Source organism: Pinus tabuliformis, chromosome 3_2, assembly GCF_031772625.1.
Source record: "Pinus tabuliformis cultivar Carrire ecotype Pingquan chromosome 3_2, CPIR1, whole genome shotgun sequence".
In the NCBI taxonomy this organism is placed as follows: Eukaryota; Viridiplantae; Streptophyta; class Pinopsida; order Pinales; family Pinaceae; genus Pinus; species Pinus tabuliformis.
In genome coordinates, this window is record NC_142302.1 from 520,950,520 (window position 1) to 520,964,907 (window position 14,388).

General features: G+C 34.5%; 1 protein-coding gene across 1 annotated transcript; it reads right to left on the reverse strand.

Annotated features, from left to right (window-relative positions):
• Positions 1-13,310: 13,310 nt before the first annotated feature.
• On the reverse strand, positions 13,311-13,999 carry LOC149181607 (uncharacterized). Its single transcript, XM_089414264.1, has 2 exons — positions 13,918-13,999; positions 13,311-13,735 (listed from the first exon to the last, which is right to left on the reverse strand). Exons 1-2 carry the CDS (start codon positions 13,997-13,999, stop codon positions 13,311-13,313), a joined length of 507 nt encoding a protein of 168 aa, XP_089270390.1.
• Positions 14,000-14,388: the final 389 nt, after the last annotated feature.

Sequence of the window (14,388 nt, forward strand, 5' to 3'; positions counted from 1 at the left end):
TCTCCCTCTCTCTCTCACACACACACTCTTGGTTACTTAGCGTTTTCTTAGAGCACTCTAGTTTGGAGCAAAGGAAAGAGAAAGCAAGGAAAGGAAAGGAAAATAAAGCAAGGATCAAGGAAAGGAAAGAAGGATCAAGCAGCTTTATAGGAATACTTGCAATGAACCTTTTACATGTGTGATTTCCTAGATCATTTGGACATGCATGGCTTTGCATGTTGGTGTATTGTTCTCTTGTTGTTGGTGGCATGGTTTTTCTGGGTTATGACAATGGTTTTCAACCTAGCTTGCCCTTTTCCAGATGCCATGGTATGCTGGGATGTTTATTTCAGTTTTCGAGCTTTGGTTTTTTGAATGGATTTCAGAATCCGAAGCGGAGGTGGTCTCAAGGTTCATCCCTAAGGCTTAGAAATTCGTTGACTGGTTTTGGTGGGACACATAGTAAATCCTGAGGGAGCCGTCTCAACTTAGGGCCCAATGATCTGGGTCTTGATTACGGTAAAGCTTGAGAGACAATGATACAAAAAATTCCTCAAGGATAGTGATGGATTCCAAATGGAATTCCAAGTTCTGTTTGGTTGTGATCAGAGCACCGGTTTTGGCAAGATCATGGTTTATGAGGGTGGAGGTGGCTTAACCTCTAGATTCCCTTGGTTTATCTTGGATTGGTTGTTCTATGAGATCCCACATTCATGATTGGAATATGGCACGGGGGTGACTAGCTGAAAGAGAGATTTGGTTCAACCATGTCTATGGTCGGGTGGTACATGGAAGTCCCGAACCTGATCGGATTGGCCTATGATTAATAAAAGCTAAGTTCTCTTACTTTTGAACTGATTTATATGTGGATTTATTTTTTGTCATATCTGTGATAATTATATGGTTTTTTAATGGTTATAATAATGGTTTAATTGTCGGTTTATGTCATGTTTATTTCATATATTTACTTGTAACTATTAAATGGATGGCTCCAAGACCTAATTGATGATGTAATAGTTCAATGGAGAAGGATGTGATCATTATGGTTATGTTTCATAATTTATTTTATTCATTTATTCTCTGTCTCGTATCTTAGACTTGTAGGTTGCATTGATGCCAAGTGTTTGACAGAATGTCAGTCCCAGTTGGGGATGCTCAGGCCTAGTCGTGAGGGTGATTTTTGATTGATCATCATTGTTGTCATGATTTTAATGAATTCTGGAAGTTACAACAATTCCTGGGTAATGGCCAGGATTCTAGGCTAGAAAGGCGGCTTAAATCAAGGGGTTGCTTGCATAGAACTAGTAATTTTGGTCCACAATCACTGGCAGATAGGCATGTGAGAGCGACTTTGGCTTTGTGGTTGCTCCCTTTCCCACAGCATGAGAATGAATATAGCCTAAGAGATGCAGAATAGCAGTGGAACCCACGAACATGCTGTCTATGTGGTTGACTTGTCTCCTGAGGGTTTTGTTGATGATGTTGGATGATTGTATGTGATGTTCTGTTGATTCCACTTCCTTAAGGTGACATAGGAGGTCGAATCTGATTGTAGTAGCATCTCTTTTCATGTTTACCCCAATTGGCATGGTTACTTTAGGTAGACCTAGGGGGGGGTGTTACACCTATACATTACCATTTCCTATAAGTGAAGAGAATATTCACTTATTTGCATGGTACTTACACACATTATATCTGTTATCCTAGTGATTTTTCATGGAAATAATGCTTAGTGGATATAAAAGGTTATGTGAATTGTATTTGGGTAGGTGAAGTATATATGAGGAAAGCTTTGATGGATATGTGCTTTGAATATTTGACTCATAATTGGTGGACTAAAGTGTTGGATGAGCAAGCAATGCGTTGTATTTACCTTATCTAATGTAGATACAGAATATATGGAAACTACTCATGACTATAAATAGGTCACTGGGGTTATGAAGCTATGTGATGAGGGGATAATTTAGAGAGATATTATAGTTCAATGCAATAGTCAATGTACCATATGTCTAATAAGTAACTTTTCCTTTTATGTATGAATAAATCCACTTGGTAGAAAGGAACATTTTACATATGGTAGAAGAAAGAAAGGTGATAATGGAGATAGGTGACACTTTAGAAAACATTTTGACTGGATTGATGAAGTTAATGAGAAAAAATAGGTTGTGGTTGTGTTATGAATCTATATACCTCATAGTCCATAACAACTAGTTGAAAATTTGATACATTATCTATTCTAATGTTGCTAAGTATTTGGAAAGTGGGAAAATGTTAAAAGAAATATTTCATACACCTTACTTGCATGTAATGATGTATGTGAGCATGCATACAACCAATTAAAGAAATGCATCATACATGTGGACATGTTCTTCACCACCTCAATACATGGAAGTAAGAAATGGATGCATGGATAGTTCATGGGCTTAGAGTTTTTCCTTCATAAGATTGAAGTTTCGATCATAGAAGAAGAGTTGGTAAATACATGGTGGGAAGCAAGGGATGCACAAAGAGTGCATGGGTTTAGATTTTTTACCTTGATTGGAAAGGATTGAGAGGCAGAAGATAGAGACAAGAATGAGCTAAAAAATAGAACCAGAGTGAACTTCCTCTTCACATTACTCGGAAACAACAAAATAGATTACATAGGATACATCAACAATAAATAACTTGTGTAAAATTCAACTAGCACTAAGCTAAACTGAAACTAACTGAAATGAACATAAACTAACTATGATAGCTGGCACACAACTAAGTGATGGTTGGAATTAATTCCTCCAACGCCACCCAAATTACAACCACAAAATTTTCAATGATTGGAAACCTCCATCTAAATACAACATCAGTTAGAAAAAAACATTAAACTAAGATGTTTGCTAGTTTGAGTATTAGCTAGGCTTACAATGAAACAAAACATTTGACATCAACTCTTGGGATGTATTTCTTTTTATTTTTATTTTCTTCTAGACCTTGTAATCTCTGAATTTCTTTAACTTTTCCTTTTTTTGTAGGCTCCAAATTTCAATTTCTTCATTTGCTGGTGCAACTCTTCCATTGTTTTAATAGAGAAAATCATTTTCGGTTTTCTATGCATGTCCTCTACTTCTCCAAAAATATTCTTGTATGTGGACTATTCACACATGTCATATTCTAAATATTTCTCCTCATAATCAATCTATTAATTATCAATTTGTTGCAACATAATCCCATAATGAAATCTTATCCCTTCAGGACTCGAATACATGAAAATTTCATTAACGTTTTCTACATCCATAATGTCTTCAACATTCATTGTTGCAACTTTTATGCAGAGTTCATCAAAAAATGGTGTTTTAAGCCATGCTTCAAAGAGCCTTAATTTTCTTTAAATTTTGTTGTTTCTTCTTATTACTGTTAAAATATGCACATTGAGAATCAATGTTAAGATATGAGAAAACATCTACAGAACCATGATTATTCTACTCTACAATGAGAGATTTTTCCTCTTCCCTTTCCTTCTCTACCTTGGGCATTGCATCATAATCTTTATTTTCCACTTCTTAACCAAACTCTCCTGCTGCAAATAGGTTGTATTCCACTTGGCTTCCAGACAGAAGTGGGCTTCTCTAAAAAAATAACAACATATCAATGAGATGTTGCTATTGCGTCATGTGCAGTCGCTCATCACTAATTAATTGTTCTTAATCAAATATAACATCATCAATTTTAATTGTTAGAACCAAAAAACCGCTTACAACTCCACAGATAGCTTTATCTATGTTAAACTCAATTGATACTTGTAACACACTACCATCATTGTCATCCACTTTCAAGTAGGATTCACCAAACTCTTCATCTTGTTGTAGATTTTTTGCTATAGGTCTACCTTCCTTTACATCTTCAACTTGATTACACCCCCTTACACCAAAAATCCTCTTAAGGATATCCCAAGCCTCATTTGTTATCTTTGCATTTGTAATGAGGGAGAAAATGTTGTCATCTAACCATTCCTTTATGCATTTTAATGCCATAAAGTTTTCTTTCCTTTTGGTTCTTAACACTTTCAAATAGTCCTCAAACAACTCTTTTTGTTTCTTTGAATTTCTCACCCTCTTGCCTTTTCCCATTTTTTGAGCACTCTTTGATGGTGTGTCAACAGGAAAATCGACCTACAGAGATAACGACTGCCTACAATGAAAATGCTTGGCTCGCGATTATGCTTATGCAGTGGCTCACTTCAAATTCGATTACTCTTAATGGCAATTGGTTTATAAACCCTCCAACACTCACTTAATACATTTTTTCTTATTTGCTACATAACTTATACAAAACAAACATGTTTACAAACCTTCTCAACAAATTTTGATTACAGACCAAACAAACTTGGTTTTCAACTCTTGCTCTGACAATGATGGTTGTGACTGTGGCTCATAGTGGCAAGTAGCATAGCATGACCTTCTCTCAATATTACAGTGGCACTGTAGTCCACTCACGGCCACTAGCAACTATTTCCAGTAATGGCACTCCTCTTATGGATCAATACGCTCCAAAAAACATGTCATTTTATATCATTGACTTCTCCTTGCATGCAACAAAGGTGACTCACTAACAATGGCAACTGCACATCTCCCTTTATGCAGCAATGAATTTGAAGAATCCCAAATGGATTCACCTTCAATCTTTATTGAAATTTCCAGTAGGCTGATGAACCTTACTTTTAACTTGTGACAAAGCATATCTTCCAATACTTTTTAATGAAAATTTAATAATAAAACCCATCACTCATATTCACGTTTTCCTTAAAAAAAAAACCTCATGCATTTTTCCCTTTATAAAAGCTAATTATACCCTTGAATGACTTTTTGACCTTATGAAATTTTCATAAGCGCCTCTCTTTAGGAACAATTTTTCGTAAAGAGTATTATTGAGACTTGTTAAGATAACAACAAAAGTGATTCCATTATCATATCTATCTCACAACTATTTCAGAACAAACCCTCACAACAAACCCATAAAATGTTGATTTCTGTTGGATACTATGTGTGCCATGAAAAACTAAGTAATTAATACAAATATTTAAAACAAATTACATCTCAAAAAGGGCATATGCAAAAATACCTTTTGAATTTGACTTTTCGTCAACTTTTTAACGCCATCGAGTGAGGCGATCATGACAATTTTTTTATGCAGCTAGGCCGACGCAATTATCATTTTAGAGACATGCGATGATTAAGGATTTTTTGGGGTGAGATGATCAAGGAGATAGATGCATTGTCATCTTTTTCTAGAGTGGGATCACGATGCACTATTCTCTACTTTAGGGCTGAGATAGTCAGCCTTCACGGGTTAAAAGAAAAAAAACATCATAGTTGGCTTTTTTTTAGGAGTATTTTCTTGAAGCATGACTTCTTCTCTTAGGCTACTACTTGTTTCTCATATTTTATCTCTCGTCCTCTGTGTTTTCTCTGTAACCACACTAATTTCAAATGTTGCTCTCAAGAAGTCTTATGCAACCTTGCGCTTAACAAAGAATGAAGAAAAATCATGGAGCATATATTTCTCTTGTCAATATGATTAATTGGTTAAATAAGATTGCATTGGAGACATCAATAATAAATGACAATAGTGAGACTGAACTAAACTCAACTGAATAGAACTAACTCAAACTTAACTAGGACACTTGGATGGACGGTTTTGACACCTAAAAGGTGGTTGGAATTAGATTCTCTAACACTCCCCCTTAATTACAACCACATAAAAATTTCAACTCAGATGCATGTTGGTCTATGTCTCAGCAAGGCTTACAATTTAAAAAAAATTACTTCAACTACATTTACTTTTCTTCTTCTTTTCTTCCATATATTGTATCCTCTAAATTATTTCATTTCTTTCTTCTTGTTGTATCTTTCAAACCTCAATTTCATCATTTGCTGGTGCTGGTCTTCCATTGTTCTAGGTTGTCTAAGTATGTTGTGGACTTCTTCAAAAATAAACTTTTATGTGGGCTATTGCCAAATGTCATCTTTTGTAGTGTTCTTTTCATCATCAATATTTTGTTGCAACTTAAGATCATAATGCAATTTCATCTCTTCAGGACTCCAATATCTGGAAATTTCATTAATGTTTTCATCACCAAAGTTGTCTTCAAGTTTCATTGCTACAAATTCTACGCATACCTCATCTAGACATTGTGTTGCAATCCATGCTTGAAGGAAATCTAACTCTTATTCATAATCATTTTGTGTACCTAGACAGTGAAAATTAATGTTAAAATTAAAAATAGTTGTAGAACCACATTGGTTATGTCCCTTCTGCTCTGCAATGAGAGCTTTCTCCTATTATGCTTCCTTCTTTGCCTCTGCTTCTGCCTCTATCTATTCAAATTCTTTACTAACATATGCTGCTGCAAATAGGTTATCTTCCACTTGGTTTTCAGTCTCAAGTGGGCTTCTCTGATTGAATAACATCATGCCGATATGATGTTTCTGTTGCATCATATGTAACCATTCATCATTAAGAAAAACAAATTCATCAAACTTACAAAATTCAATTGCTGGATTTACCATATAATTGGTTTCTTTAATGGAAACATCATTGTTATCAGCAACCTCTATGGCTAGATGTACCAAATTTTCGTCAACAAGCTTTGTTAATGGATTCACCAAATTGTCATCAACAAGATTTGTTGTTGGATTCACCAAATTCTCATCAACAAGATTTGTTGTCGGTGTCACCAAGTTGTCATCAACAAGCTTTGTTGTTGGATTTATGAAATATTCATGCATTTGCAGCTGTGCATAGTGGGATTCACGAGCATATATGTGCTCCTTCTCTGCTTCATCTGCAAATTCTTCACAAACATCATCCACTTGTGGCTGAGCACAATGGGATGCAAGAAATTTTTCTATGCTCCCCCTTGCACCAAAACACCTCTCAAGGGTATCCCAAACTTCCTTGGTTTTCTTGGCATTTGAAATAAGGGGAAGAATATTTTCATCTACAAAATTTTTTATGCATTTTAATGCGAAGACATCATTTTGCCTCTCCACTTCCTATTCTTTAAAAAAACTTCATACATGACTAGTTGCTGTTTTTTTATGCATTTTAATGATAAGACACCATTTTGCCTATTCACTTCCTATTCTTAAAAAAAAATTCATACATGATTAGTTGTTGCTTCAACTTTCTTAGCCTCTTGGTTTTTTCCATTTGTCGAATGTTGGCTCACTACGAATCAACAAACAAAACAAACTTCAAACACAGTGACTTGCTCGCAAAAAAAAAAAAAAACTTTACAGTGGCTTCTCTATTAATTAACTTCCACAAAATAGACAAATGTACAAATTTTCTACTAAAACGATACTTTCAAAATACCAAAAACCAATTGGAAATAATAAAGTGCCCTCTTAAAAAAAACACATTAACAAAACCTTTGATTTGTTTCAATAACAAAACCCCAATTTTTAAATACTTTTAATAACATACACTGCTTTTTTTTAACAGTTTTTTTTTCAGACTTAAAAAAATGCAACACGCCTTTTAAGCAAGCCCCTTTGGAAAATCACAAACCTCATTTGAAAAACTCATGCTTTTCTTTAAAACCCAATATTTTATAAATCAAATAAAAACTCTTTTTGAAAACCTTTCTTTATAATTAAAAAAAAATCTTTTTAAGAAATATATGAATGAGTTTTTTTTGAAGTTTGTTTTTTTAAAGAACTTTTCTTAAATTGCTTCACAAATATCGATGGAAAAGTTCACTATGAAGCTAATGCCAACGCCTTGTGGTATTGGTTTCAAAATGGCAAGGGCTAACCAGCTTGTCATAGGGTATTAAATGCCCAAGTATATGCATGCTTTATAACAAAATAACACACAACTTTTGGTGGTTACATAAATTAAAAAGTAAAAACTGTGTGTTATTTTGTTATAGAGCATGCATATACCTGAACATTTAATGCCTATGGCAGGCTGGTTAGCCCTTGTCGTTTCAAAATAGGGTCGTACTCCCGTATCCGTATCTGTATCCGTTGACAATTTAACTTTGTAGCTGTATGGTTATGCTGCAAATTTAGTTTCAACGCTATGTCGTATTTGTTTTGTTGTAAAAACTTGGTTGCCTCCGTCATATTACGCTTCAGTCAGCGCACTTCTAAATACCTTATGGCAGCGTTGGATTCCAAAAAGCATTAATTCCATATGTTTATGAAGGTCAACACGCTTGGTCTTTGTGGATGGGTGCGTTGATCATTCGATTTTTCTAAAACAAATTAGAGATTTGATCATTCCATTTTTCTAAAACAAATTAAAATTTCTAATAGCCTTCTCTTTCACCTAAGGGAACGATTTTCTTCGTCTTTTTGTCATTTTAATATTTTTGACTTGCTTTCTTCGGGAACTAGCTTCTGACAACTAGCTTTTTGTTTAACTAGATTTTTCAAACAATGCAGATTTCATTTCTTTCTCGACCTTTTTGGTCTCTCTTGTTTTTTTCGAGTTTATTGTCATTTGAAGCTCCAATATCATGACAAAAAATAAGAGAAATCGTGGATAACTAAGATTGAATTAGGACATTTGGATGGACGGTTTTGACACATAGGAAGTGGTTGGAATTAGATTCTCCAACAGTTCTCTGATACCATGACAATGATTAAGAGGCAGAAAACAAGAACAAAAATAAACTCAAAAATAGAAATGGAGCAAATTTTTTCTTCACATTATTCAATAACAGATAAATAGATTATTACATAGGAAACATGACCATAAATAACTCCAGTTTAAACTCAATGAAGCTAAAAATAACTAAATTAAACTTAAACTAACTATAACAACTAAGAAACAACTAATGGTTAAAATTACTTCTCTAACGTTGATCTCCTTGAGGTTGCCATCATAGAAGAAGAGGAGCATATGCGAAGCCCATGTATTAAATTTTTTGAAGTTGTCATAGAAGAAGACAAGCATATGCGAAGCCCATGTATTAAATTTTTATTTTATGTGGAAAGAATCTAATATTATTATATATTTATATGTCGCATAGTCTAACGAAGTGGAGGAGTTGTCCAGAAAGTTATGGAAATTCCGGTCATATTTAGAGAAAATTTGACAAGGATTTTTGTAAATCTAAGTTATAGTTGTTAAACTTCAAAATTTTAGGTGTCCTAGATGTTTTTGATGGTGCTAAATCCATTTCCACCATCAAAAACACGATTCAAACACTGCCTCTACAAAATTTTTTGAAATATTTTTTCCCAGATTCCAACCACTTTTAATCGTCCACGCAATTCTTCCACCTCGTTAGAGAACTCTTTTATATGTTGTACAACCACTACTCACGGATTCCCAACAAAAATAATAATAATAAATACATTGCCGATATGATTATGTTGCATCACTACGCCAGGTATGATCCACACCTTTCGAACTGTATAAAAAGGAAGACTAATCTCAATTCAACTTTCTCCCTTCGAGATTATGGCCCACATATAAAGTCATGATCACTTCTCAATTGTTTCAATCATAATTTTGGAAATTCACAAGATTTGTTTGCCCCTTTCCCTCCTGGTCCAGACATAGCTCGTTACATCTGAGTGGGTACCCTGGACAATGCTTTAGATGGTAATGGTTGGAATACACAAATACTGGGCGCCACATGGTGATACTATTGCTGGGGCGTTCTATTCGATGGTTATAGCGATTCTGTCCGTATTTTACGCTGAGTCGTCATTTTGTTTGGATTGGTTCCTTCTTTCTAATTATTGCGCTCTCTTTCTCAAATTCAAGTTCCACGAGTGTACATCTTATAAAATGGTACAAATTCATTTAATACAATTTTCTGTCCTAAATTCCGGTATAATGTCCATTATAAAATTTGTTTGGATTCGTTTTTTTTGGGTTCAAAAATGCATGTTCAAAAGCTTAGATCATTATAAATGGTTCAAAGATTTTTAATACATTGATGCATATTTATGTTATAGGTTGTGATATAAATATTATATATATATATATATATATATATTAAATTAAAGGGTTATTGGGTTAATATTCTCATCATAATCATATTTGGATTTGAAAATATTTTAAATTAAAGCATGATTATTAGTTTCTATTTATTTTATTTTTTAATCTATAAGATTTCAGGGATCAATCAAATTTATAGAAATGGAAATATTTTTTAAATGTAAAATTTGAAAAAAAATCACACTTAAAAGATTTATCTATGTAGATAGTAGAGAATAGATCAATATGAGATTAAGATGATTTAGGTTGGTTTATATTAAACTATAAGTTGTTACACTGTTTTTTTGAATGTTGTAAATTAATATTTGTCTTTTTTTAATTACATTACAAGTATATCATAAATAGGTGATATACTCTAGTACTTAGACTCTTAAAATTTTATTAGCTTCTATTTAGAAATTGTATTAAATAAAATGACTATAAAAATAAAATATATTTTTGTTAGAAAAACTGTAAAGAGAAGAAATGAATTGAATTAACCAGTAGCTCACAAGTGAGCAAGATTCACAAGTGAGCAAGATGCACCTCGAGGCTGCACAAGTACACTCTTACATCAATTAACCAAAAATGATTCAATAAATACATCAAAAAAGAATAGGGAGGTGAGAATAAACTCCTACAACCTAGGAACTAATCCTAACTTAAGGAGTTATGCTACAACCATGTAACCATTTCTCCATTAATACAATATAATAATAATTATTTTCAACTCTCCCCCTTAATGGAGAAATGATTATTCTGAAGTCCTAACATCCCTTTAAACAATTCAAACTTCACTTTCCTAGGAGGCTTAGTAAAAATATCTGTCACATGTTTTACAATATTCAATAAAAATTTATTTTGGCTGGACCTTTTCTCTAACAAAGTGAAACTGAGTATTTATGTGTTTTGTGTTCTTATAAAACATTAGGTTGTTCACGAGCTTAATGGAACTCTGGTTGTCACATTTGATGATGGTCTCTTCTTTCTACTCTTCTCCTACATCATGGAGAAGCCTCCACAACTAGATAGCTTCACATGTCGTTGCGCATAATGCTTGGTACTCGGCTTCAGCTAAAGATAAAGACGCAGTGCTCTGCTTTTCTACTTCTCCATGCTATGACCCCATATCCAACACTAAATGCATAACCCATGATAGATCATCGATCATCCAGGTTACCTGCCAAATCAGAGTTTGAAAACCCTTAGTACACCTTTTGCTGCCACCGAATGACTTTCAAGAGATTTAGACATGAACTGGCACAACACACTAACAGAGTATACTAAGTCTGGTCTAGTTGTAGTAAGATATATCAGACTACCAACTAGTTGACTGTACAAAGTAGCATCCACCTCCTTAAATCCATCGCCACTGCACAATTTCAAGTTCTGCTACAAAGGTACTAATGTTATCTTACATTGTTCCATTCTAAAATTTTTTGAGCAGCCCTTTCACATACTTCCCTTGAGTAAGGAAAGTCTGCCCAGAGTCTCTCCACACTTCTAGACCTAGACAGTAATATAGACTTTCGAGGTATTTCAGTTCAAAAACCTGTGGCACCTGCAATTTGATTTCTCTGATTAATGCAATTGTGTTGCCTGTTATAATCATGTCATCCACATACAAGGAAATCAAAATTATCTGCCCTTGTTCATCATACATGGTATATAGATTTGGATCATTCTTACTGCTATGAAAACCATGTTGTAAAAAAATGAATCAATCTTCTCGTACCAAGACCTGGGTGCTTGTTTTAAACCATAAAGGGTCTTTTTCAATCTATTAACTAAATGCTTCTACCCTTGTTTAACAAACCCTTCAGGTTGCATTAAATAAACCTCTTCCTCTAAATCACCATTTAGAAATGTGGCCTTAACATCCAACTAGTGTAGCATCCACTTATGCTTTGTAGCTACAACAATTAACATTCTAATAGTATTCAATTTGGCTATAGGAGAAAAGGTTTCTTCATAGTCAATTCCCTCTTTCAGTGAATAACCCTTTGCTACTAGTCTAGCTTTAAACTTTTCTATACTCCCATCTACATTAAATTTAGATTTGTAAATCCACTTGCAACCTATGGGTATTTTTTCTTCAGGCAATTCAACTAGTTCCCAACTATTATTTCTAATAATAGATTCAAATTCTTCATTCATTATGGCCCTCCACTCATGAGATTGACTAGCTTCTTTATAATTTGTGGGCTCTATAACATTTAAAAGGTTTGACATTAAAGCATAGTCTTTCAATCAGGATGGTAGTTGAGTCTGCCTATCTCATCTTCTTGGTAAGGGACGCACCTCAAATCTATCTACTTCAAACCTTAGCGGGCTTGACTTACTGATTACATCACCTGCCTCTTCCTCTTTATGTTGTTGTTGTTGTTACTACTACTACTGCTGATTGTCCTCACTGCTTTCCTCCATCAACAACGGAATGTGCCACTCTTCAAGGTTGTTCTCCTTATTTCCTTCCTCACCTTGTTCATGAAATAACACATCTTGACTCGCAAAAAAATTATGAGACAAAGGATTAAACAACTTGTAAGCTTTAAACTCAATGCAATATCCTACAAACATGCATTTCATGGCCTTAGAGTCTAAATTCTTCCTAGCATCTTTGGGTATATGGGCAAAGGATTTTGACCCAAAAACCCTTAAATGATTCATTGCATGCTTATATCCTTAAAATTCTTCAAAAGGAGTTTTAAAGTTAAAACATTTAGCTTGAATCCTATTTTTCAAGTATACTGCAGTGTTGATGGCTTTAGCCCAAAAACGTCAGATAGACCCTTACCTTGAAGCATACTTCGTGCACACTCCGCTAGGGTTTTTTTCTTTCATTCTGCAACTCCATTCTGCTGCAAAGTGTGAGGTACTATGAACTGTTGAATAATCCCATGATTCATGCAAAATTTCATGAACTCTCCCAACTTGTATTCTCCCCCTTGATCAGAGCAGAGAATCTTAATGAATTTCCCTGTCTACTTCACCACTCTATTCTTAAATTCTTTAAAGAATTGAAATGTCTGGATCCTTTTGTTGATAAATTATACCCAAGAGAATCTAGTGCAATCATCAGTAGAGAGTAAACAATAATATGCACCACCTAGCGACCTAGTTTGCATAGGTCCGCATATATTTGTATGCACAAGCTCCAGAATATCTCTTTTCATCCTATCAACATTCAAAGAAAACTCTTCGCTATGCATTTTCCCTAATGCACATCCATCACAATCTAAATGAACATTCTGAAAAGTAGGAAGTCCATCAACCATACCTTTTCTTTGTAGCAGCATGAGATCTTGTAGGTTAAGATGATCGAATCTCTGATGCCAAAGATTCTCGACTGTCAATCATGTTGAAGCCAGAGCTTGGTGTGGCATGCTCTTGACATTCAACCTATACAGGTTTCCCACATGCACTCCTGATGCAATTTGTTCCTTCTTGTTGTCCTTTATGACATAGTATGTTATGAAGAATTCGACTTGTAGGTCCTGATCTGTCATTATTGAAACATATATCAAGTTCTTCTTGATCCCGAGTACATACATTACATTTTTAATATATCTAATATTACCATCAAGCAACATCACCAGAATATCACCGTACCCCTTAATCTGATAACCTTTGTCATCACCTAGATAAATGTTAGCTCCACAAGTAGTTTCTTCAAAATTCTCGAACCAATGTCTATTACCTGTCATATGTGATGATGCGCCTAAATCTATGAACCATGTTTCGGCCTCATCCTCCTCAAGAGCTAAAAGATCATAATCAGCTACAAATAATCGAAGATCAAGATTGTAACCTTAATAAAAAAAAGTGCCCTATGTGCTCTCTCTGTTTATTTATAGCCTCATTTGTCTATCTCTTTAAACAAAACTTAGCTAAATGATCGGTTTTCCCACGGTAGAAAACATTTAATGTCAGATTTGTTACCATTGTTACTTGGAGACATACCTCTAAATGGTCTCTTCTGAAAAACACCACCGCCTTTCTGTCCCTGTGGTTGTTTCCCTTTGTATGGCTTCTTCTTCACCATGAGAGCAAGATCGACTCTCTATGGTCTCAAATTCTGTCGCTGCTCTTCTTGCTATATCAGGATTCCTGTTAGCCCTTCAAATGCAGGGGCTTTATCCCTTGCATACAAGCATGTAATGAACATCTATTATTCATCCATCATCCCATTCAATGTAATTGTGACAAGATTGGAATCAGACACCTTCTCCCCAATGTCACCCAATCTGTCCTTCAGGTTCTTGACCTGTGCAATAAATCCAGCAACAGATTCATTCTCTTCCATCCTCATGGAAAACAACTTGCCTTTGAGCGACAAGATGCGATTGGTGTTCTGCGTTTGGTAAAGGTTCTTGAGTGTAGTCCATATCTCATTGGACGATTTACAGTCTCTTATATGTGGGATAATGTTTT

Bases quoted from the DNA above. Each gene is read 5' to 3' on its own strand.
- LOC149181607 (XM_089414264.1), bottom strand. From the start codon at position 13,999: ATGGTGAAGAAGAAGCCATACAAAGGGAAACAACCACAGGGACAGAAA. The intron at 13,736-13,917 runs GTATGTCTCCAA...GATTATTTGTAG, and splicing joins TCAGAAGAGACCATTTAGAG to CTGATTATGATCTTTTAGCT.